The sequence below is a fragment of the Pezoporus occidentalis genome, unplaced genomic scaffold (genome assembly GCF_034315485.1).
Source record: "Pezoporus occidentalis ecotype Australia unplaced genomic scaffold, CSIRO_AGI_Poc_V1 ctg15, whole genome shotgun sequence".
In the NCBI taxonomy this organism is placed as follows: Eukaryota; Metazoa; Chordata; class Aves; order Psittaciformes; family Psittacidae; genus Pezoporus; species Pezoporus occidentalis.
Genome location: NW_026913316.1, coordinates 3,075,462 through 3,090,880, shown reverse-complemented (window position 1 = coordinate 3,090,880; position 15,419 = coordinate 3,075,462). Strand labels below are relative to the sequence as shown.

Genomic DNA, 15,419 nt, shown 5'->3' with positions numbered 1-15,419 from the left:
ATGTGGTTTGTGAAATTATTATTCTGAAAAAGGTGGAGTGACTTTACAAATTTTGACGTACTGATAACTACCTTAGAGTAGGAATTTGTTTTTTGAGACAAGGGTGACTGCCATACTGAAAAGGAAGAAAATACAAACATCCAGTAATACACGTTCTTGTCTCAAAGGTCAGCAATGGCAGATGGATATTTAATGAGAAATCCTGTAGTAACTATTTCTCTTTTTCTCTACAAGTGTAAATAATGAGAATAAGGCATTTTGAAGTTAGAATAAAACTATGAGAGGGCAAAAGGTGAAACAAAAGCAAACAATGAGAAATCAATATTTCAGCATTTAATACACATCTGGAGCTGAAAACCTTACCGCCACATCGCTTTTCTTCCATGCTGCTGGATCGTGCCACTGATAATTCTAGAAAAATAAGTAAACCACTTATGCTGAGAAGAAAAAAAATTACAGAGGACTACTAGTTTGATTAAAACAGTAAGGATTTAAAGCTTCATTATACTACACCCATTACAAATCCAAAGTACAAAAGATTTTGGTTAGGTGGCAGAATTAACAAAAAGGTCCCATGACATCTTCAGGTTTCTTAGTTTCCCAAGCAAAATCATCAACATATTTTTAATTCTTGACTCAAAGCGTCTCTGGAATTAAAAAGATGAAGTGCAGATGAAAACTTTCTTTGCAGAGTCTGAACATGTTGAGGAAGTGTTGATTTTCTGAATAATAAAATTAATGAGAGTTTAATTATCTTGTGTTCAAATGTGCTCATTATTTGTATAAGTCATGTCTAGCACTAATGTGAACAGAGGGAATATACAAACCTTCAAACAAGATGACTGTTAATTTCATGGGTCTCAGTTGTACACTAATAAAATGTAACTCTAGCTTGTATCCTTACCATTTTGACATTGGATATCTTCTGTATAAATACTGAATAAAATCTGTTTGCAATCAAATTTTTCTACTTTTTATTTCAGAATCATGGCTTCTGTGAAGGGAATTCCTGCCTTACAAATCTTTTGAACCTCTCTGAAAGTGGCAATGATCATGAGGATATGGGTGGGGTAACTGACAGTCTCCCTGAATTTCAAAAAAGCTTTTCAATTCTTTATCAAAGGCTATGCAAGCAACAAGTGAGATGAGCTCTTACAATGGAGGAAGGTTACCATTTCTGCAGGGACCTAGGCTTTTTACCAAAGATCTAGAAAAGCAGGAGGCAAATGTGGTTTTGAAGTTTGCTGATAATACAAAGTTAAGGGTAGCATGGACAAGGCTGTGAAAAGCTACAGAAGGGCTTTATGAAGCTAGATAATAAAATAATTAAAGAAACAAATGCAGATTGACATAAAGCGATACATACAGTAGAAAGCAATCCTAGCTTCACATATGAAATACGGCTGGTGACCTGACCATTACTACTCATGAGTGAGGCTGGGAGGTTATGTAAAATTTTTCCATAACAGAATCAGCTTAGTGTTCAGAAGCAATCAAAAAGGCAAACCAAATGGTAGGTACTACCGACAAAACAATAGTTAATAGGAGAGGATATCAGCATTATGGCACTTTACAAATCTATGTGCTGTCCACACCACAAATGCTGCATGCAGCTCTGGTTTACCCATCTAAGGATATCTCTGGTAGAACTAAAAAGCAGACCAGAGAAGGGCAGCAATGATGGCCATAGGTATGCAACAGCTTCTGTATGAGGAATTAATAGAGTAGGCTGTCCATTGCCAAAAGATGATCCACATGCAGCTACTGCTAAAGGGATCATGATTTTTTTACCTTTCTTCAAATACTAAATCCATACTAAGTATTTTCAAAATGAGAAAGTATCAGACCTGACAGGACAGCTTTGTCAGAGAGAGTTACAGGCTGAGAGCATGCTTTGTCAGGTTGAGACTATTTATTCACAATCCAAACAAAAAAAAAATGTACCATAAAATCGTAAACCTCTGAAAGGTGATGTTGATAGTGACTAACTCGGGAAGCTGAGGAGTTGACAAGAAGTAGTCATTTTTGCACTCGTCCAGAATCATTCTGTATACCAAGTTCTGTAGAGGAACAAAGCTAAGGAAAGGCAGGAGGAGGCAACATGAGGTTGGACATGCCAGCGCATTAGCTGAGGAAAGGAGAGAGGTGAATTAGAAAAAGGAATGGAGGGAGAGAGGGAGGGATGGACAGATGAAGGGAGGGAACTCTGAGCTGGAGGACGTGGAGGAGTGAAAGTGAGCTAAGCGATCATAAGAAAGCAAGCTAGTTTGTCTAAAGTGAGAGTAATGGGCATGACCTTATCCGCTATGATATGGGTATTTGAGGAGGAGTGGCAAACAAACCAGAAGGGAGAGAGAAGAGGTGGCTCATTTCAGATTCTGAAAATGCCTACTTTCCAAAACAAGATGAAGAGCTTATATTGGATTAAGCAGGGTATTGACAGAATGTGAGTATTAACAGCTTCTTCAAAAGCCTGAGAAAAGGGGGAAAATACAGTGTGGGAGTTTTTGCTTTCATACTTGCATTTTTCACATTGGTTTTGTAGGAGAAATAGTATTCAGAAGTTAACGCATTATGCACCATCCATAAAAACAGTATTTAAATTTGTTGATTTTTATAGTGTACTATATCGTACCGCAGTCATGGGGAAAAAAAGGTTGCTGCACTGAGTAAACATAATTACATTTCAAATGATACATTAAAATGTAAATTTCTCTGTGAACAGACCACTAGCTTTTCTTAATGTACACAGGTGGAGAGATAACTGTTAACAACAATTCAGTGTGGCCACCCATACTGCTGTGTGGATTTAAATGACTGCTGTGATTTAAACAAAAATAAACAGTACGATCATGAGTTTTGACAAATGCTATAGAATAATACATGGATGTGACTATCCATCAGGTACTTAGCAGTCATGGAGGAGATGAGGACCTGAGGCAAATTAATAATACTTACCTTTCTAAGCAGTTATTCATTTAAAGGACTTTGTGAAATGATTTCCAGATTAACTACCACAGCACCCACGTTTGTATATGCAAACCGCAAAGCCTAAAGGAATGTTCCTCTAATAATTGTGAAGTCTCAAAACCACTTAAAGTAAAAAGCAAACTATTTTTTCCCAGCTGTCTGTAGTCATTGCTACACCCTGCTATCAAGCAGGAAGTGGGGACCTGCAGAAAGCTGTGACAGTGACTGACCCAAGTCCCAGGCGCTGACAGTAGGGACAGCACCACAGCACTCAGTGCCATGAGGCAGATTTTCAGGTAGACGCCAGACCCAGCAACATGGGCTCTACACAGCAGACTGACACGCTTTGCCTGACAAAAGGCAAGTCCTGTTCCAGCTCTAGGCTCTGCACAGTGCAGTCTGGGACAGTACTACACCCCACTCCTGAAACGTTGAGAGATTTCACTAATCCTTCAAGGAGCAGACTGATCTAACCTGGTATAAAGTTGGAGTCCAAAGCACAGGCTCGGCTCTCTGTGGTGTTGCCTGTGCACTGGCTGCCCACGGGAAACAAAATGATGCACTGACGAACACGGAACTGGAAGCCAGATGAGTCACAGTCAGACCACTCGGACCACTCAGACCAGCTGTCTGCAACAGGCAGAGAGACACACAAACAGATGCTGCAATCAAATGCGTCAAGTACACCGAATGAGAGACAAATAGCTTGTCTTTCTGAATTATGACAGAAGGCTGCACCCCCAGCCTCCACCAACTAGCAGAGGCCAGCTCTTTCATTACAATAAAACAAAGGCAGTTTGGCTTTGGCAAGTCTCTGAAATGCAGAGTGTGATGGCAGATTTATCATAGACCTATCATGGCTTTGGCTTCTGCCATGGCCTTTGAACGTGGAAGTGAGAAGTCAGAAGTGAGAAGTGGTGGTGACTGAAAGAGTGATAACTGTGAAGCTAATTCCAGTCTAAGTCATTGGCATGGACAATGACACTGTTTTTTATGTACCTGAGAAGTAGCAATGAGAGCTGTAAGAGTATGTACTCCAGGTCTGAAACAGGATGCTCATTTAATCATAAACAGAGCTGTATCTTGCAGATACTTGCTCTTTTTTTTAGCTTTTGTTATTTCAGATCCATTTCTTTAAAACAGAGATAAAAGATCTCGAGTATTCTCACCTTCTCTTCCCTATGCCGTTCATTATCAGCTTCTATTGTTTCTCTATATTTCTTCCTCTGCCAGTGTAGTTTTAAGACTTTTTTTATTTCATGCCTGTGTGATCTCAAAATACTTCCCTTAAATGAAGTGAATTGATCTCATTCCCATGATGCTCTGTGGGTTTACTGAGCTCAGCTTTCTTACAATTCAAGCACAAGTCTTGCCTTCATAAGAGCTTTCTGAGTTGGCAAGTGTAGCAGACAGTTCTCTTAAACATTCTTGTTTCTTCTGTCAGCTTTCCCACTGAGATAGATTTTATGGTTTTGATATGGAGTAAACAGTCCTACTATCCCCAAACCAAACTTCTTCTTGCTTCAAAATGGTAATTGATTTTATGTCAATATGAAAAAAAAATACAAATTTCATTTTGCTTCAAATCAAAAAATAGATAGTAACCTAATTTTGTTTCAAGTTAAACCTAGAAGGTTCACAATTACTCATTGGCCATAGAGTAAAAATTTAAAACTCCCAGTCATCTAAAATTTAACAGATTCTGATAGAAATATTTGAGCTTGCAGTCTCGAAAAATGTTAGGCAATAGATGTTTTTGATGACAGTGTTGGACATTCACTACCTGATAGCACAGTAAAAAGAAATGGATGGAGGGGACTGACATAACTGTGGTGCAGAAAATCTCAAGCTGTGCTCCTGGGATCATTTGAAGACAACAGGAGAGCGCTGGTTAGAGAGAGCAGCAATCAGTCCTAGCAGCCTATGGTTCAGATGCACATCATCACTTGTGGAGTTGTTCATAAAAGAGATTTACTCAGCAGCTCAGGTAAGAACCTGGATATTGGTATTTAAGAACAATTAGCAGCTGTCTGGATTGGGGCCTCCTTTGAACAACAGGGCAAATACCCTGACACAAGCAGCTAATATCAGGCAGTAGGATCATGTTATTGTGAGAAGCAGGAATGCAAAGCTCTGTCCTTTGGCTCTTCTACCTAGGAGAAGTCCTCAGAGAGCCTCATTTGCAGAGTGGGTAGTAGGAGCATGGAGACAGAGGATATATTGTAGTTGGATCCTAATTCAGAGGCTAAGAGAGCTGAAGTGGGAGTCAAGCAAATGGACACTACTTATGTAGTGTGGCACATCCAGGAGCTGCTGTTGTCACTACCAGTATCAGCTGCTTGATCTAAGTAAACTAAATACACAGATCCTTACTTTAAATATTTAGTAACAATAAAGCCCTCCTCATTGAAGTTTAAAGGAATGCTGCTCACTGCAAGTCTTAGCCCAGTTCTCATTGCTGGCAGAGAGCTTGCTTAAGCCAATACTCTTGCCCAGTCCTAGTAAAATTGGCATATATGCAGCAGCTGCCAAAATGTTCATCAGCATCCTAAATGCAGCTTGCTAGCTGGTACACTCTGCAGCCCCATCTTGTCCAATATGCTTTTGGCCCACCAGGTTCCTTGCTGAAGCTGCTACATCCTGTGATAAAACAGGAACCTCAGAATATGTGTAGATCATGCTAGGTCACATACTGGTTGGCACACATAGGCTCACATACTGGGCCAGACTATTGTTTCAGTCTGCCCTTCAGGGGTCCTATAAAAGACACTATGCATGTTAGGACCTTCCCACATATGTAGTACAGGACATCTCCCTCCCATCTTGAGTCCCACAGTACAGCCCAAGCACTACAGCACAGATAGTCAGTGGGTCTGGTGCCACGCTGATCAGCTCCACCTGGCACACAGAATCACAGAAGAGAAAGTAGAGAACCTCAGTGCAAGTGTGAGAAGGATGGACATCTCTGTAGTCACGGATCCTGGCACCAAATCTGTGTTTTGAGGGGTGCCACCGTTAGGAGCTGAGAGAGTCACACAAAAGTAAGGCACTCAAGACTGACAGCTGTATCATTTCAAACTGTCAGACCTGCCCTTTGTGGACCCACTATCTCTGACGTCACAGAGATGCTGAAGCCACAGCTTTTGCATTTATTTCTACAGACTACTTATCCTGCCTCATCCTTTTGATTTCATTATTTTCAAAGTATCTGAGGCTCTCCTGCACCTCAGGCAGGCTCCTCAACTTGCTCCTCAGTTCTTTGCAAAAGTCATGAAAATGGAAAAGAGGGGGTGGGCTCAAGACGTGTTTAATCTGGAACTGCTTTTCACCTTTAACATGGCAAGACTTATTCAGATGTTATGTCTTTTTCCTACAGAGTCTTGGCTGGCCTTTGAAGCCAGGTTAATTCCAAGCAGTTCCTGAAAGATCCTTTGGTGAAGAAAGCACCTCAAAAGGATCAGGCCATCAGTCCGTAAGGTTATAAATTTCTTTTATGCAGAACTACACCACCATTTCTATAGGCTCAACTGCTTTATCCATTATTTCCATGTGTGAGTTAGCAATTCAAGGACAGAAGATATCTTCCCCTCTTACAGCAGCAGTAAATAGTCTAGGTATAAAATACTCTTGTATTCAGACAGACAGACAGACACCATTGCAACCAATTAAACTGACTGATAAACAATTATAAACCACTACTGATCAATAGTACAGTGCTTCCATTTATATTAATGAAATTGCAAGTTAAAAGAAAAAAAAACAAAATTTAGTGATACAGCTTTTAAAATGAAAGATGAGGAAAATTGAGGTATTTTGCAGACAGAAGTCTTACTTTCTTTTAAGTGCATACTTGCATACTTTCAGTTAGATTTACCATTAACACTCCATGAATCCTCAAAAATTCCTTAGTATCAGGATTCCAGAAATTTCAGTTTTCTGTTAGTTGTATTTGGAAAAAAAAAAAAAAAAAAAAAAGTACTGTTGCAAATGCCAAGAAATCTTTCTTCTTTTCACAACTTAAGAAACATTTCAGTTTTTGCATATTCATTTCCACCTTGGTTGGTTGTTCTTAGATTCCAACTGTCATTACTATTCCTTTCCTATATTAAACATGTCACTCAAGGGGTGAATGTCACCAGCGGTACTTTCTGATCTGCACAAGGAAAAACCTCTCTCCACATGATCCTCCCCATAAGAAAATGTCTCTGCAAGGATGCAGGAGCCTGTCCAAACTTTACATGTATAGCACTGCACTTACTTTTGTCTCATAGCAATGTGAAGTAAGAGCAGTAAAAAAGGTTTTTAAATCTACACTGTAAACATGAGGCAAAGATCATTCTCACAGTTAGCTGAGGACATGCTGTTTCAAAAACCAACAGCAGCAAATTTTCAGTGAGCTTGAGATATTACTAAAACATTACAGAATGTGAGAAATCCACTTCACCATCTGAAATTTTATTGATTTACAAAGTTTTTCTCTTTCTTCAACCAAAATGAAACCAAACTCTTCCTGCACCCCTATCTACTCCAAAACTTGCATAACACACAGGTCAAAATAGATAAAGAGATTATTTATAAATGTTTGCAAACTGTCATGTCTAGAAAAAATGTGGCAGAAAATAAATGCGCAATGAGAGAAATAGTTACAATAGCAGCACAATGAATGTGCCAGTTCTGACCTTTTAAAGATGCCTTAAGGATACAAAGGCAGGCATGTAACTTCTACATACAAATGTACACAATTTGTCTTGAAAAATCAAATCATCAACTGATTTCTATGTTGATTGTTTTGTTTGTTTTTTTTTTTTAACATGATACAGTGCTGCATCTGCTTTAATTTTGACAAAGTAGGTACTTTTATTCTGCTTCAAGACATGCAGCGCCTAGAAAAGGAAATTAACTTAAATCATAGTTCAGCACAGGTAATAGGATCCACAAATTCAGACTCTTAGGGCTTATGCCTTCATGTGCACGGACTCATCATATGAGCAGAAAACTTTCGCTATGAAGAGTAGAAGCTCTGAGGGAAACAAGTAATATAACGTGGCATTAGAGCTGCTTATTTAATTTTCTGTTGCCTGTAATCCATTCATCAGGAATAAATGAAAAAAAAATTTCCCACTGGCTTTTCAATAATGATTTTATCTGGTATTATGTGGGTTTATTCTCTATTTTTCACTTAAATTTCATGAAAAAAAAAAAAAACCAGGAGTTTTCTTTTAATATGGGTCAAAAAGCAGAGTAAAAGTTACAAAGAAAAAGTCATAATATACAAACAGGAGGAGTGCCGAGACATTTCATTTACTAAGTATTCCACAGTCATTTAAAAAGATGAAGGCTCTCTTACTCAACATCCAAAGCTGAAGAAGGTATTTTACAAAGAGCATTAAGGTTTGTTTTGTGCTTTATATGAAAACAAGGCAAACAACTACTTGAAGGACTTTGTGCTAACACATGTTGAACATTAACCTCAGCAATTTGCTTGCTGTGAATGTTTAGTGTTATAACAAATGCACTTCTTTGTGATACTGTTATTAAAAGTCTCCCAGGCTGTTCGCATGATGCACTTCAAATATTATACAATTTTAGTTTATCCAGACCTGGAAGCTGCTAACTTAAATTTTAATTTTTAACTTTTAAAGGGTAAGGGAGTAAGTGGTGTCCCCAAGGCTATAATCTGCTAATACTTGATTTACTGTGATTGTAGCACATAAGAGCTAATTGTGAACTTAATAAGGGAGAGAAATTATTAGCTCCTAAATAACAGATCAAGGAGCATTATGTTTCCTAAACGTGAATGCCTGGTTCTGTGCCACATAACCAACAAAGCTGAATGGACTGATTCTCCATACCTGGGCACGGCTGTGTGTTGCAGAGTGCTTCTTCAGTGTGCAATCCAAGGCAGATGTCCCCTCCATATGCTGGTGCTGGGTTTGTGCATGAGCGGGTTCTCATGTAATGCCCTCCTCCACAAGTTGCTGAGCACTTTGACCAGGATGACCAACAAGACCAGCCTCCATCCACTGAAAAGGCACAAAATATCATATTGTTCCAAGCTAATGCGTGATGTGATGTAATGCAACCCATCCTTCTCATATTCTGTGGATCTACTTTATGGCTTGTTGAAATTATTGGACATTTTTAGGTGCCACTGAACATAGGCCCACAAATTTCATTTTACCACAGTACAATTTAATTTACATATTTTAAATGCCCCTGGTATACTGGGAAGCCTAAAAAGTTACTCATTCTTATAAGGCACTTTCAGTGGGTACCATAGTATATTTAAGGCCAAAACTCTTTTCCTTTCCTTTTCTCACTTGTGAGTAGATAAAATTCCAAAGCTTGTTTAGCAGAAGTATTATAAGCTCAAAGTAATATTTTATTCATAAAATAAAACTTAGCCTAATAATAACAACAGAGGGATGGAATACAGATTTTTTTTTCCACAACCCAGGTGAGATTGCCTTAACCCTACAACCCATTTCAACAGATCTAACATAGTTTGAGAGTTTGATAGGCCAATATCATTTGCAATTTTAATGCAGCTCTAGCATAGGTGCCAGCAGCAGAACAATGGCAGTAGTTCAAAAAAGTAAGAGAAGAATATCAAAAAAGGAGTTGCCACTTAAAGCTTCAAAAACAGGTTGTTGAATAATTCTCCCCCCCCCCCCCCATTAGTATTTACTAATCTAAGTATGTCAAATTGTTCTCCAGTCTGAATTCTCAAAGGTTCCTCTGAAGTGTAAGCTGGATTTCACAGGGGCCCCATTTGTCAGACAGCTTTTGACACATGGCCACTAGACATGCTTCTAATGAAAGTTCACCTCATTGCCTACACAGGGATGGCTCCTTTGCAGACTCTGTTCTTAAAGCTACTGCTCCAGGATGCATTTCTGGCATTTATTGCCATATTGCAGCCCATCTGCCAAAGGTTTCCTATCTGCAGCCACATGACAAAGTCAGATGTTCTCCTCCCAGGGACACCATTCCCTCTGCAAAGAATCTCTGTATTTTGTTCATTTCTCTTTCAATTATTCTTTGGGGGGGAGGAGGGGGTGGGGGGAAAGAAGAGGAGAGGGAAAGCAACAAAACCCTAAACTTTCAAATTTTCATATCCCCCCAAAAAAATTAACTTCTTTTCAAACCTCTATTTAAAGTTTTATTGCTTCTTTCTTAAGTGAGGAAATTATTTACTATGTCTGCAATTGATTAAAAGAAATAGTGTGCAATTCAACTGACAATAATAGATGACACTTTAAGTACAATAAAAGCAATGTGCCAGTAAAGTTTTGCTTTATGACAGAGCCCTAAACTGAGCAGAAGTTTTGTCTTTTTTTTCTTCCACCATTCACAGCAGCAGTCGGCATTTTTACCACATGACAGAAATTCATTATTGCCTACTTTTAAAAATGCTAGGTAAGAACACATTTTCTGCAGACAATTTTTCCAGTGCACTCATTTAAGACATTCCTCGTAAGACTTTACTTCATTGTCTGTTGACACAATTGATCGTCACTGAAGTCTCCAAAATATCCCTCCTGCATCTCACAATGACTCTTTTTGATCCTTTCTGTTCCATTAATCAAACAGCCTTTCAAGGAGTAAATCAGTTTCCACCGGTTTATTGAAATGTTATTCCATAATTATCTCTTAACAATAAGAAATGAAGTTCCAAATCTGAAAAATATTAATTTACAATGAAAATATCTGTGCAGTATTTACATTTAAATTCTCTCTTAGATGGAGATGTAGAACATTAAAGAAACACTCATTTTATTTGAGTAGCACTGTATATCACAAACGCACTTGGTGAGCCAAGTAGAATGATTTATATGCAAAGGTGGCAACAGCAAGAAAACAAGCTAGGAGAATGTGGTTACTTTGATATTAAACCTATAGGTGCATGTTTGAATGTAACTTCAGATACAGCATACCCTCAGATTCTCAACTGATAGTCAAACAGGTAATTCATTAGTGCATACCTAAGGCTGTTAACTAATCCTGTAAGTGATGTTGCTGAATATAAAAAAAAAATTATTCCCTATATTGTTGGCAACATTATCCTACAAATCAAGAAAGCATTTCCTTACTGAGAACCAGAGTTGTAAAAACTTTTGCAAGCAATATATCTGACCCCTGAATAGCCTGATTGGACAGACAGGATTCATGTAATCTGGTACTATATTCCAAGTATGCCATTTAAATAAGTTATTCCCATTATTAATGAATTCAGTGATTGCTATTTTTTTTTCCTAGGATATATTTATCAGCCAAATCATCTAGCTATACAGATACATAAGAGAGTTTTATATCACCTATCACAAATAAATATTGCATCTTGGTAGAGTGCTTGACTTGTTCTGTTATTCATACAGTCAGTAGAAAACAAACATGTCTTTTTGCATGAGATAACTGTTAATGTAGTATAATGCAAGCTCATATCTAAGGAAGCCACAGGTTATTTTTCTTCAGTGCAGGTGAAAGATACTGTGTAATTTTATATCAATTTCAAGACATGGCGTCTTTTATTCAGAACTTGCCCTCTTTTCCTTTTTTTCTTAAATTTCTTAAATTATGTCAAATAAAAGCAGAAGCTTTTACCTAAGCTATTCATTTCATATGGTATTAAGGCTCTTCCTTTCCAGATACTCACCTATTTTTTTTTCTTTTTTTTTTTAAATTTTATTTAAAATGATCCTTGGCTAGCTTAAACGAATAATCTGAGGGCATCTGAGGGTATTCCGACTGTGATGTACAGACCTGCACGAAACAGAATGACAGCCTGAGACTGCCTAGACAGCATCTGCAAATATTACATGTGGCTTGTTCACTGTAATGGAGACAGTGACCCCCCAATACTTTCTACTTATTTTTCAATGGACCACAGTAAGCATTACAAATGCATATGCATTTGAAACTACCATCTGCCATCAATCTATAGATGGCTGAGAACAAAGAGACTGAGGTGACATCCAGGAACATCACCATGTTCCACAGCTGCAGTGACCATGGCTGTACTGTAAGACTTTGGATGTAAAGCGAGAAGCGGAGAAGATGAGAGAGGACAGAAATAATGTAACAGACAATGACAGATTTGATCACGGTTGAGCTGGACAGTGTAATTATAACTGTAGGGATATAATTTCTGTAGGGATTATTTACTCACAGGCTGCCAACCTAAATCTCTAGGAATTTCAAGGAATATCGTAACTACCTTTTTTATTTGTTCCCAGAACTTTTCATTCTCAGCAACAGATTATGAAGTATCATGGTTAAATAAGATCAAAGGAGTGGGCATTTACTGCTTGAGTTTTTACAAGACCTAAATAGAGCTCTGTGGTTTCTTTCATCTTTCTTTAAAGTTGCTTAGCAACACAGCACCATCTGGGTTGTTTTTTTTTTCTGCCTTTTTTCCTTTTGTCATGGAGTCCTTAATGTTATTTCTGCTTCTTACAGGAGGAAAATAAAACAGCTGCAAGGAAAGCTCCAGTCACTAGTTTCTTTACATAACAGTTCTGTAGAGCTGTTGGACAAAAGAAAGTCGTTAAAGGAGTTCCACAATGAAAGATACAAGGAGTCTTTACCTTTTCTGGCAATTACTGAGGTGGGTCCCTTTGGGAAGAAAGCATCCTTCAGCTAGCAGGGTGCCTCAAACAACGCTCTTTTCTTTGTAGTAAAGCAAACAGTTTTTTGCCTGCTGGCTGTTGTTGTTGTTAATAAATATTTCTCCAGTATAATGAAAAAAAAACCCAACCAATCAAACACAGGGAAGAGGATGTACTAGGGAGAAAGTGTACAAAAATGGGATCTCCTGGGGACATGACAAAACATCCACAATACTGGAGAATTTCCAAGAGACAAGTAAACTGGATACCCTGCTATGCACTTTGGGGTTTACAAGGAAATGGAAGGAACTAAGTATGGGCAGGCAACATACTGACCTCACCTGCTTTCATGAGAACACAGGCGGGATTGCAAGCTCTTTCCATATACTGACTGGTTTCATTTCAAGTTTAAACAACAAAAAACATCTTTCGTTTTTTTGGTGTATGCTTTTGGGTTTATAACTTTTCATGTTCATCTTTTTGAAAGTGCAGCAAAAGAGAGTAAAAAAGATGAGAGGGCAGCCTTTTCTATATCCATGAAGAAGTATAAATAGATCAGTTGTCCATTCTACCCACAGAAATGCTGTTGTTGTGCTTCCCAGTGGTTGAGTTGAAGTTAGATCCAGGGGCACTGGGTGTTGGGCAGCCTATAGACTCAAGAGAGTACTGCTCCTTTTCAGAGACTAGGGGATTATTCCATTTCATACCACTTATTCTATTGTTTCTTCTTAATCCTGTGGGGTACTGCTGCAGGTTCCAGAGTGGAAAAGAACAATTTTTATATCATAGCTTGCAAAAACAAAGTTTTGTTTCTGTGATGCTACAGATAACATTTATTCAGAAAATCAATGCTCAATGAAACAGTCTGCAGTAAAGAAACAGAAGGCAAATTAATCTTCTAAGCAGAGTAAAACAACAAAATCTAGGGATAAACACAGGTTTAGGCCTATAACTGAGACTCTAAGTTAGAAAAGCAACAGTTGCTTCCAAAGGGCAGTTCAGGCCTCTGCTCACTGGCTACAGAAGCAGCCTAGATAGATCAATGTATATGGAGAGATGGGCTTCAGCAGCCTGAGAGGCAAGCTGTGTTGGACTGGAGATTTAGGAATAGTTTCTCTCTGTTTCTTTGAACATACCCCCCTTCCCTTGTGGCCAGGTATGACTGCAAGGAATAAAGAAAAAAGGCAATAATGAAGGAAAAAACAAACAAGCAATAATTTGCTTTAGGGATGCATAAATAACTTAAACAGTCTTCCAGGGAGTTTTGTATATCTGAAACTATTGTTATTAGCACATTCAGTGATATATGAATTTACTCAGTTCTCAAAATGTCATAACTAAACCAAACTGCTTCAGTCAAGTTTGAAACCGCTAAGATCCCAAAGTACTGTCATGAAGTAACAGAATTCCAAATCTAAGAGATGGCAACTGTTCTTTCCCTCTGATCCACCTCTGTGCTCTGAGGAGAAGAGGGAACAGGAACTCCTGTAGCTCATGCTACTCAATGGCATTCATGTAGTTATGCTTTAAACTCCTAACTAAGGCACATGAGCCAAGTGTCCCTCTGTGCAAAAAAATAAAAGAAAAAGCAACAAGAAACAGAATGAAACAAAAATAAAGCAAAAGGACCTGAAGAAATCCACCCCTGGTCCTGAAGGAGCTGGCAAATGATTTGCTAAGCCACTGGCCATCATATTTGAAAAATCACGGCAGTTGGGTGAAGTTCCCGATGACTGGAGAAAGGGAAATATAACCCCCATTTTCAAGAAGGGGAAAATGCATGACCCGGGGAATTACAGACCAGTCAGTCTCACCTCTGTGCCTGGCAAAATCTTGGAGCAGATTCTCCTGGAAGGCATGCTAAGGCACATGAAAAACAACAAAGTGCTTGGTGACAGCCAGCATGGCTTCACTAAGGGGAAATCCTGCCTGACCAATTTGGTGGCCTTCTATGATGGGGCTACAGAACAGATGGACAGGGGTAAAGCAGTTGATGTCACCTACCTGGACTTGTGCAAAGCATTTGACACTGTCCCACATGACATCCTTGTCTCTAAATTGGAGTTTGATAGGTGGACCACTCGGTGGATAAAGAACTGGCTGGATGGCCACATGCAAAGAGCGGTCAACAGATGAATGTCCAGCTGGAGACCAGTAATGAGTGGTGTCCCTCAGGAACTGGTGTTGGGACCGGTCTTGTTCAACATCTTTGTCGCTGACATGGCCGGCGCGATTGAGTGCGCCCTCAGCAAGATTGCCGATGACACCAAGCTGTGTGGGTCGGTTGATACACTGGAGGGAAGGAATGCCATCCAGAGGGACCTTGACACGGTTGTGAGATATGCTAATGCCAACCTCATGAAGCTTAACCATGAGAACTTCAAGGTCCTACACCTGGGTAGGAGCAATCTCAAGCACAGCTACAGGTTGAGCAGAGAAGAGATTCAGAGCAGCCCTGTGGAGAAGGACTTGGGGGTGTCGGTCAATGAGAAAGTGAACATGAGCCGGCTTCAGTGTGCGCTCACAGCCCAGAAAGCCAACCGTATCCTGGGCTGCATCAAAAGGAGTGTGACCAGCAGGTCGAAGGAGGTGATCCTGCCCCTCTACTCTGCCCTCGTCAGATCTCACTTGGAGTATTGTGTGCATTTCTGGTGTCCGCAACATAAAAAGGACATGAAGTTGTTGGAGCAAGTCCAGAGGAGGGTCATGAGGGTGATCAGGGGACTGGAGCACCTCCCGTATGAAGACAGGCTGAGAAAGTTGGGGCTGCTCAGCCTGGAGAAGAGAAGGCTGCATGGAGACCTCATAGCAGCCTTGTAGGGGGCCCACAGGGGTGCCAGA

The 15,419-nt window shown here is 39.4% G+C and overlaps 1 protein-coding gene across 11 annotated transcripts in view; it reads right to left on the bottom strand.

Annotated features, from left to right (window-relative positions):
- Nucleotides 1-15,419, bottom strand: part of SEMA5A (semaphorin 5A) — an 844,194-nt gene that overhangs the window by 522,352 nt on the left and 306,423 nt on the right. For 10 of the 11 annotated variants that reach the window (XR_009963244.1, XR_009963245.1, XM_062610854.1 and 7 more), the window contains 3 exons: nucleotides 8,823-8,993; nucleotides 3,445-3,600; nucleotides 364-411 (listed from right to left, as the gene is read on the bottom strand). Coding sequence is in view for 9 of the 11 variants with exons in the window: in XM_062610854.1 (XP_062466838.1) it covers nucleotides 364-411; nucleotides 3,445-3,600; nucleotides 8,823-8,993 (375 nt within the window). In the remaining 2 variants the exon portion in view is untranslated. The remainder of the gene's footprint in view (nucleotides 1-363; nucleotides 412-3,444; nucleotides 3,601-8,822; nucleotides 8,994-15,419) is intronic. The other variant, XM_062610860.1, reaches the window with a different exon arrangement.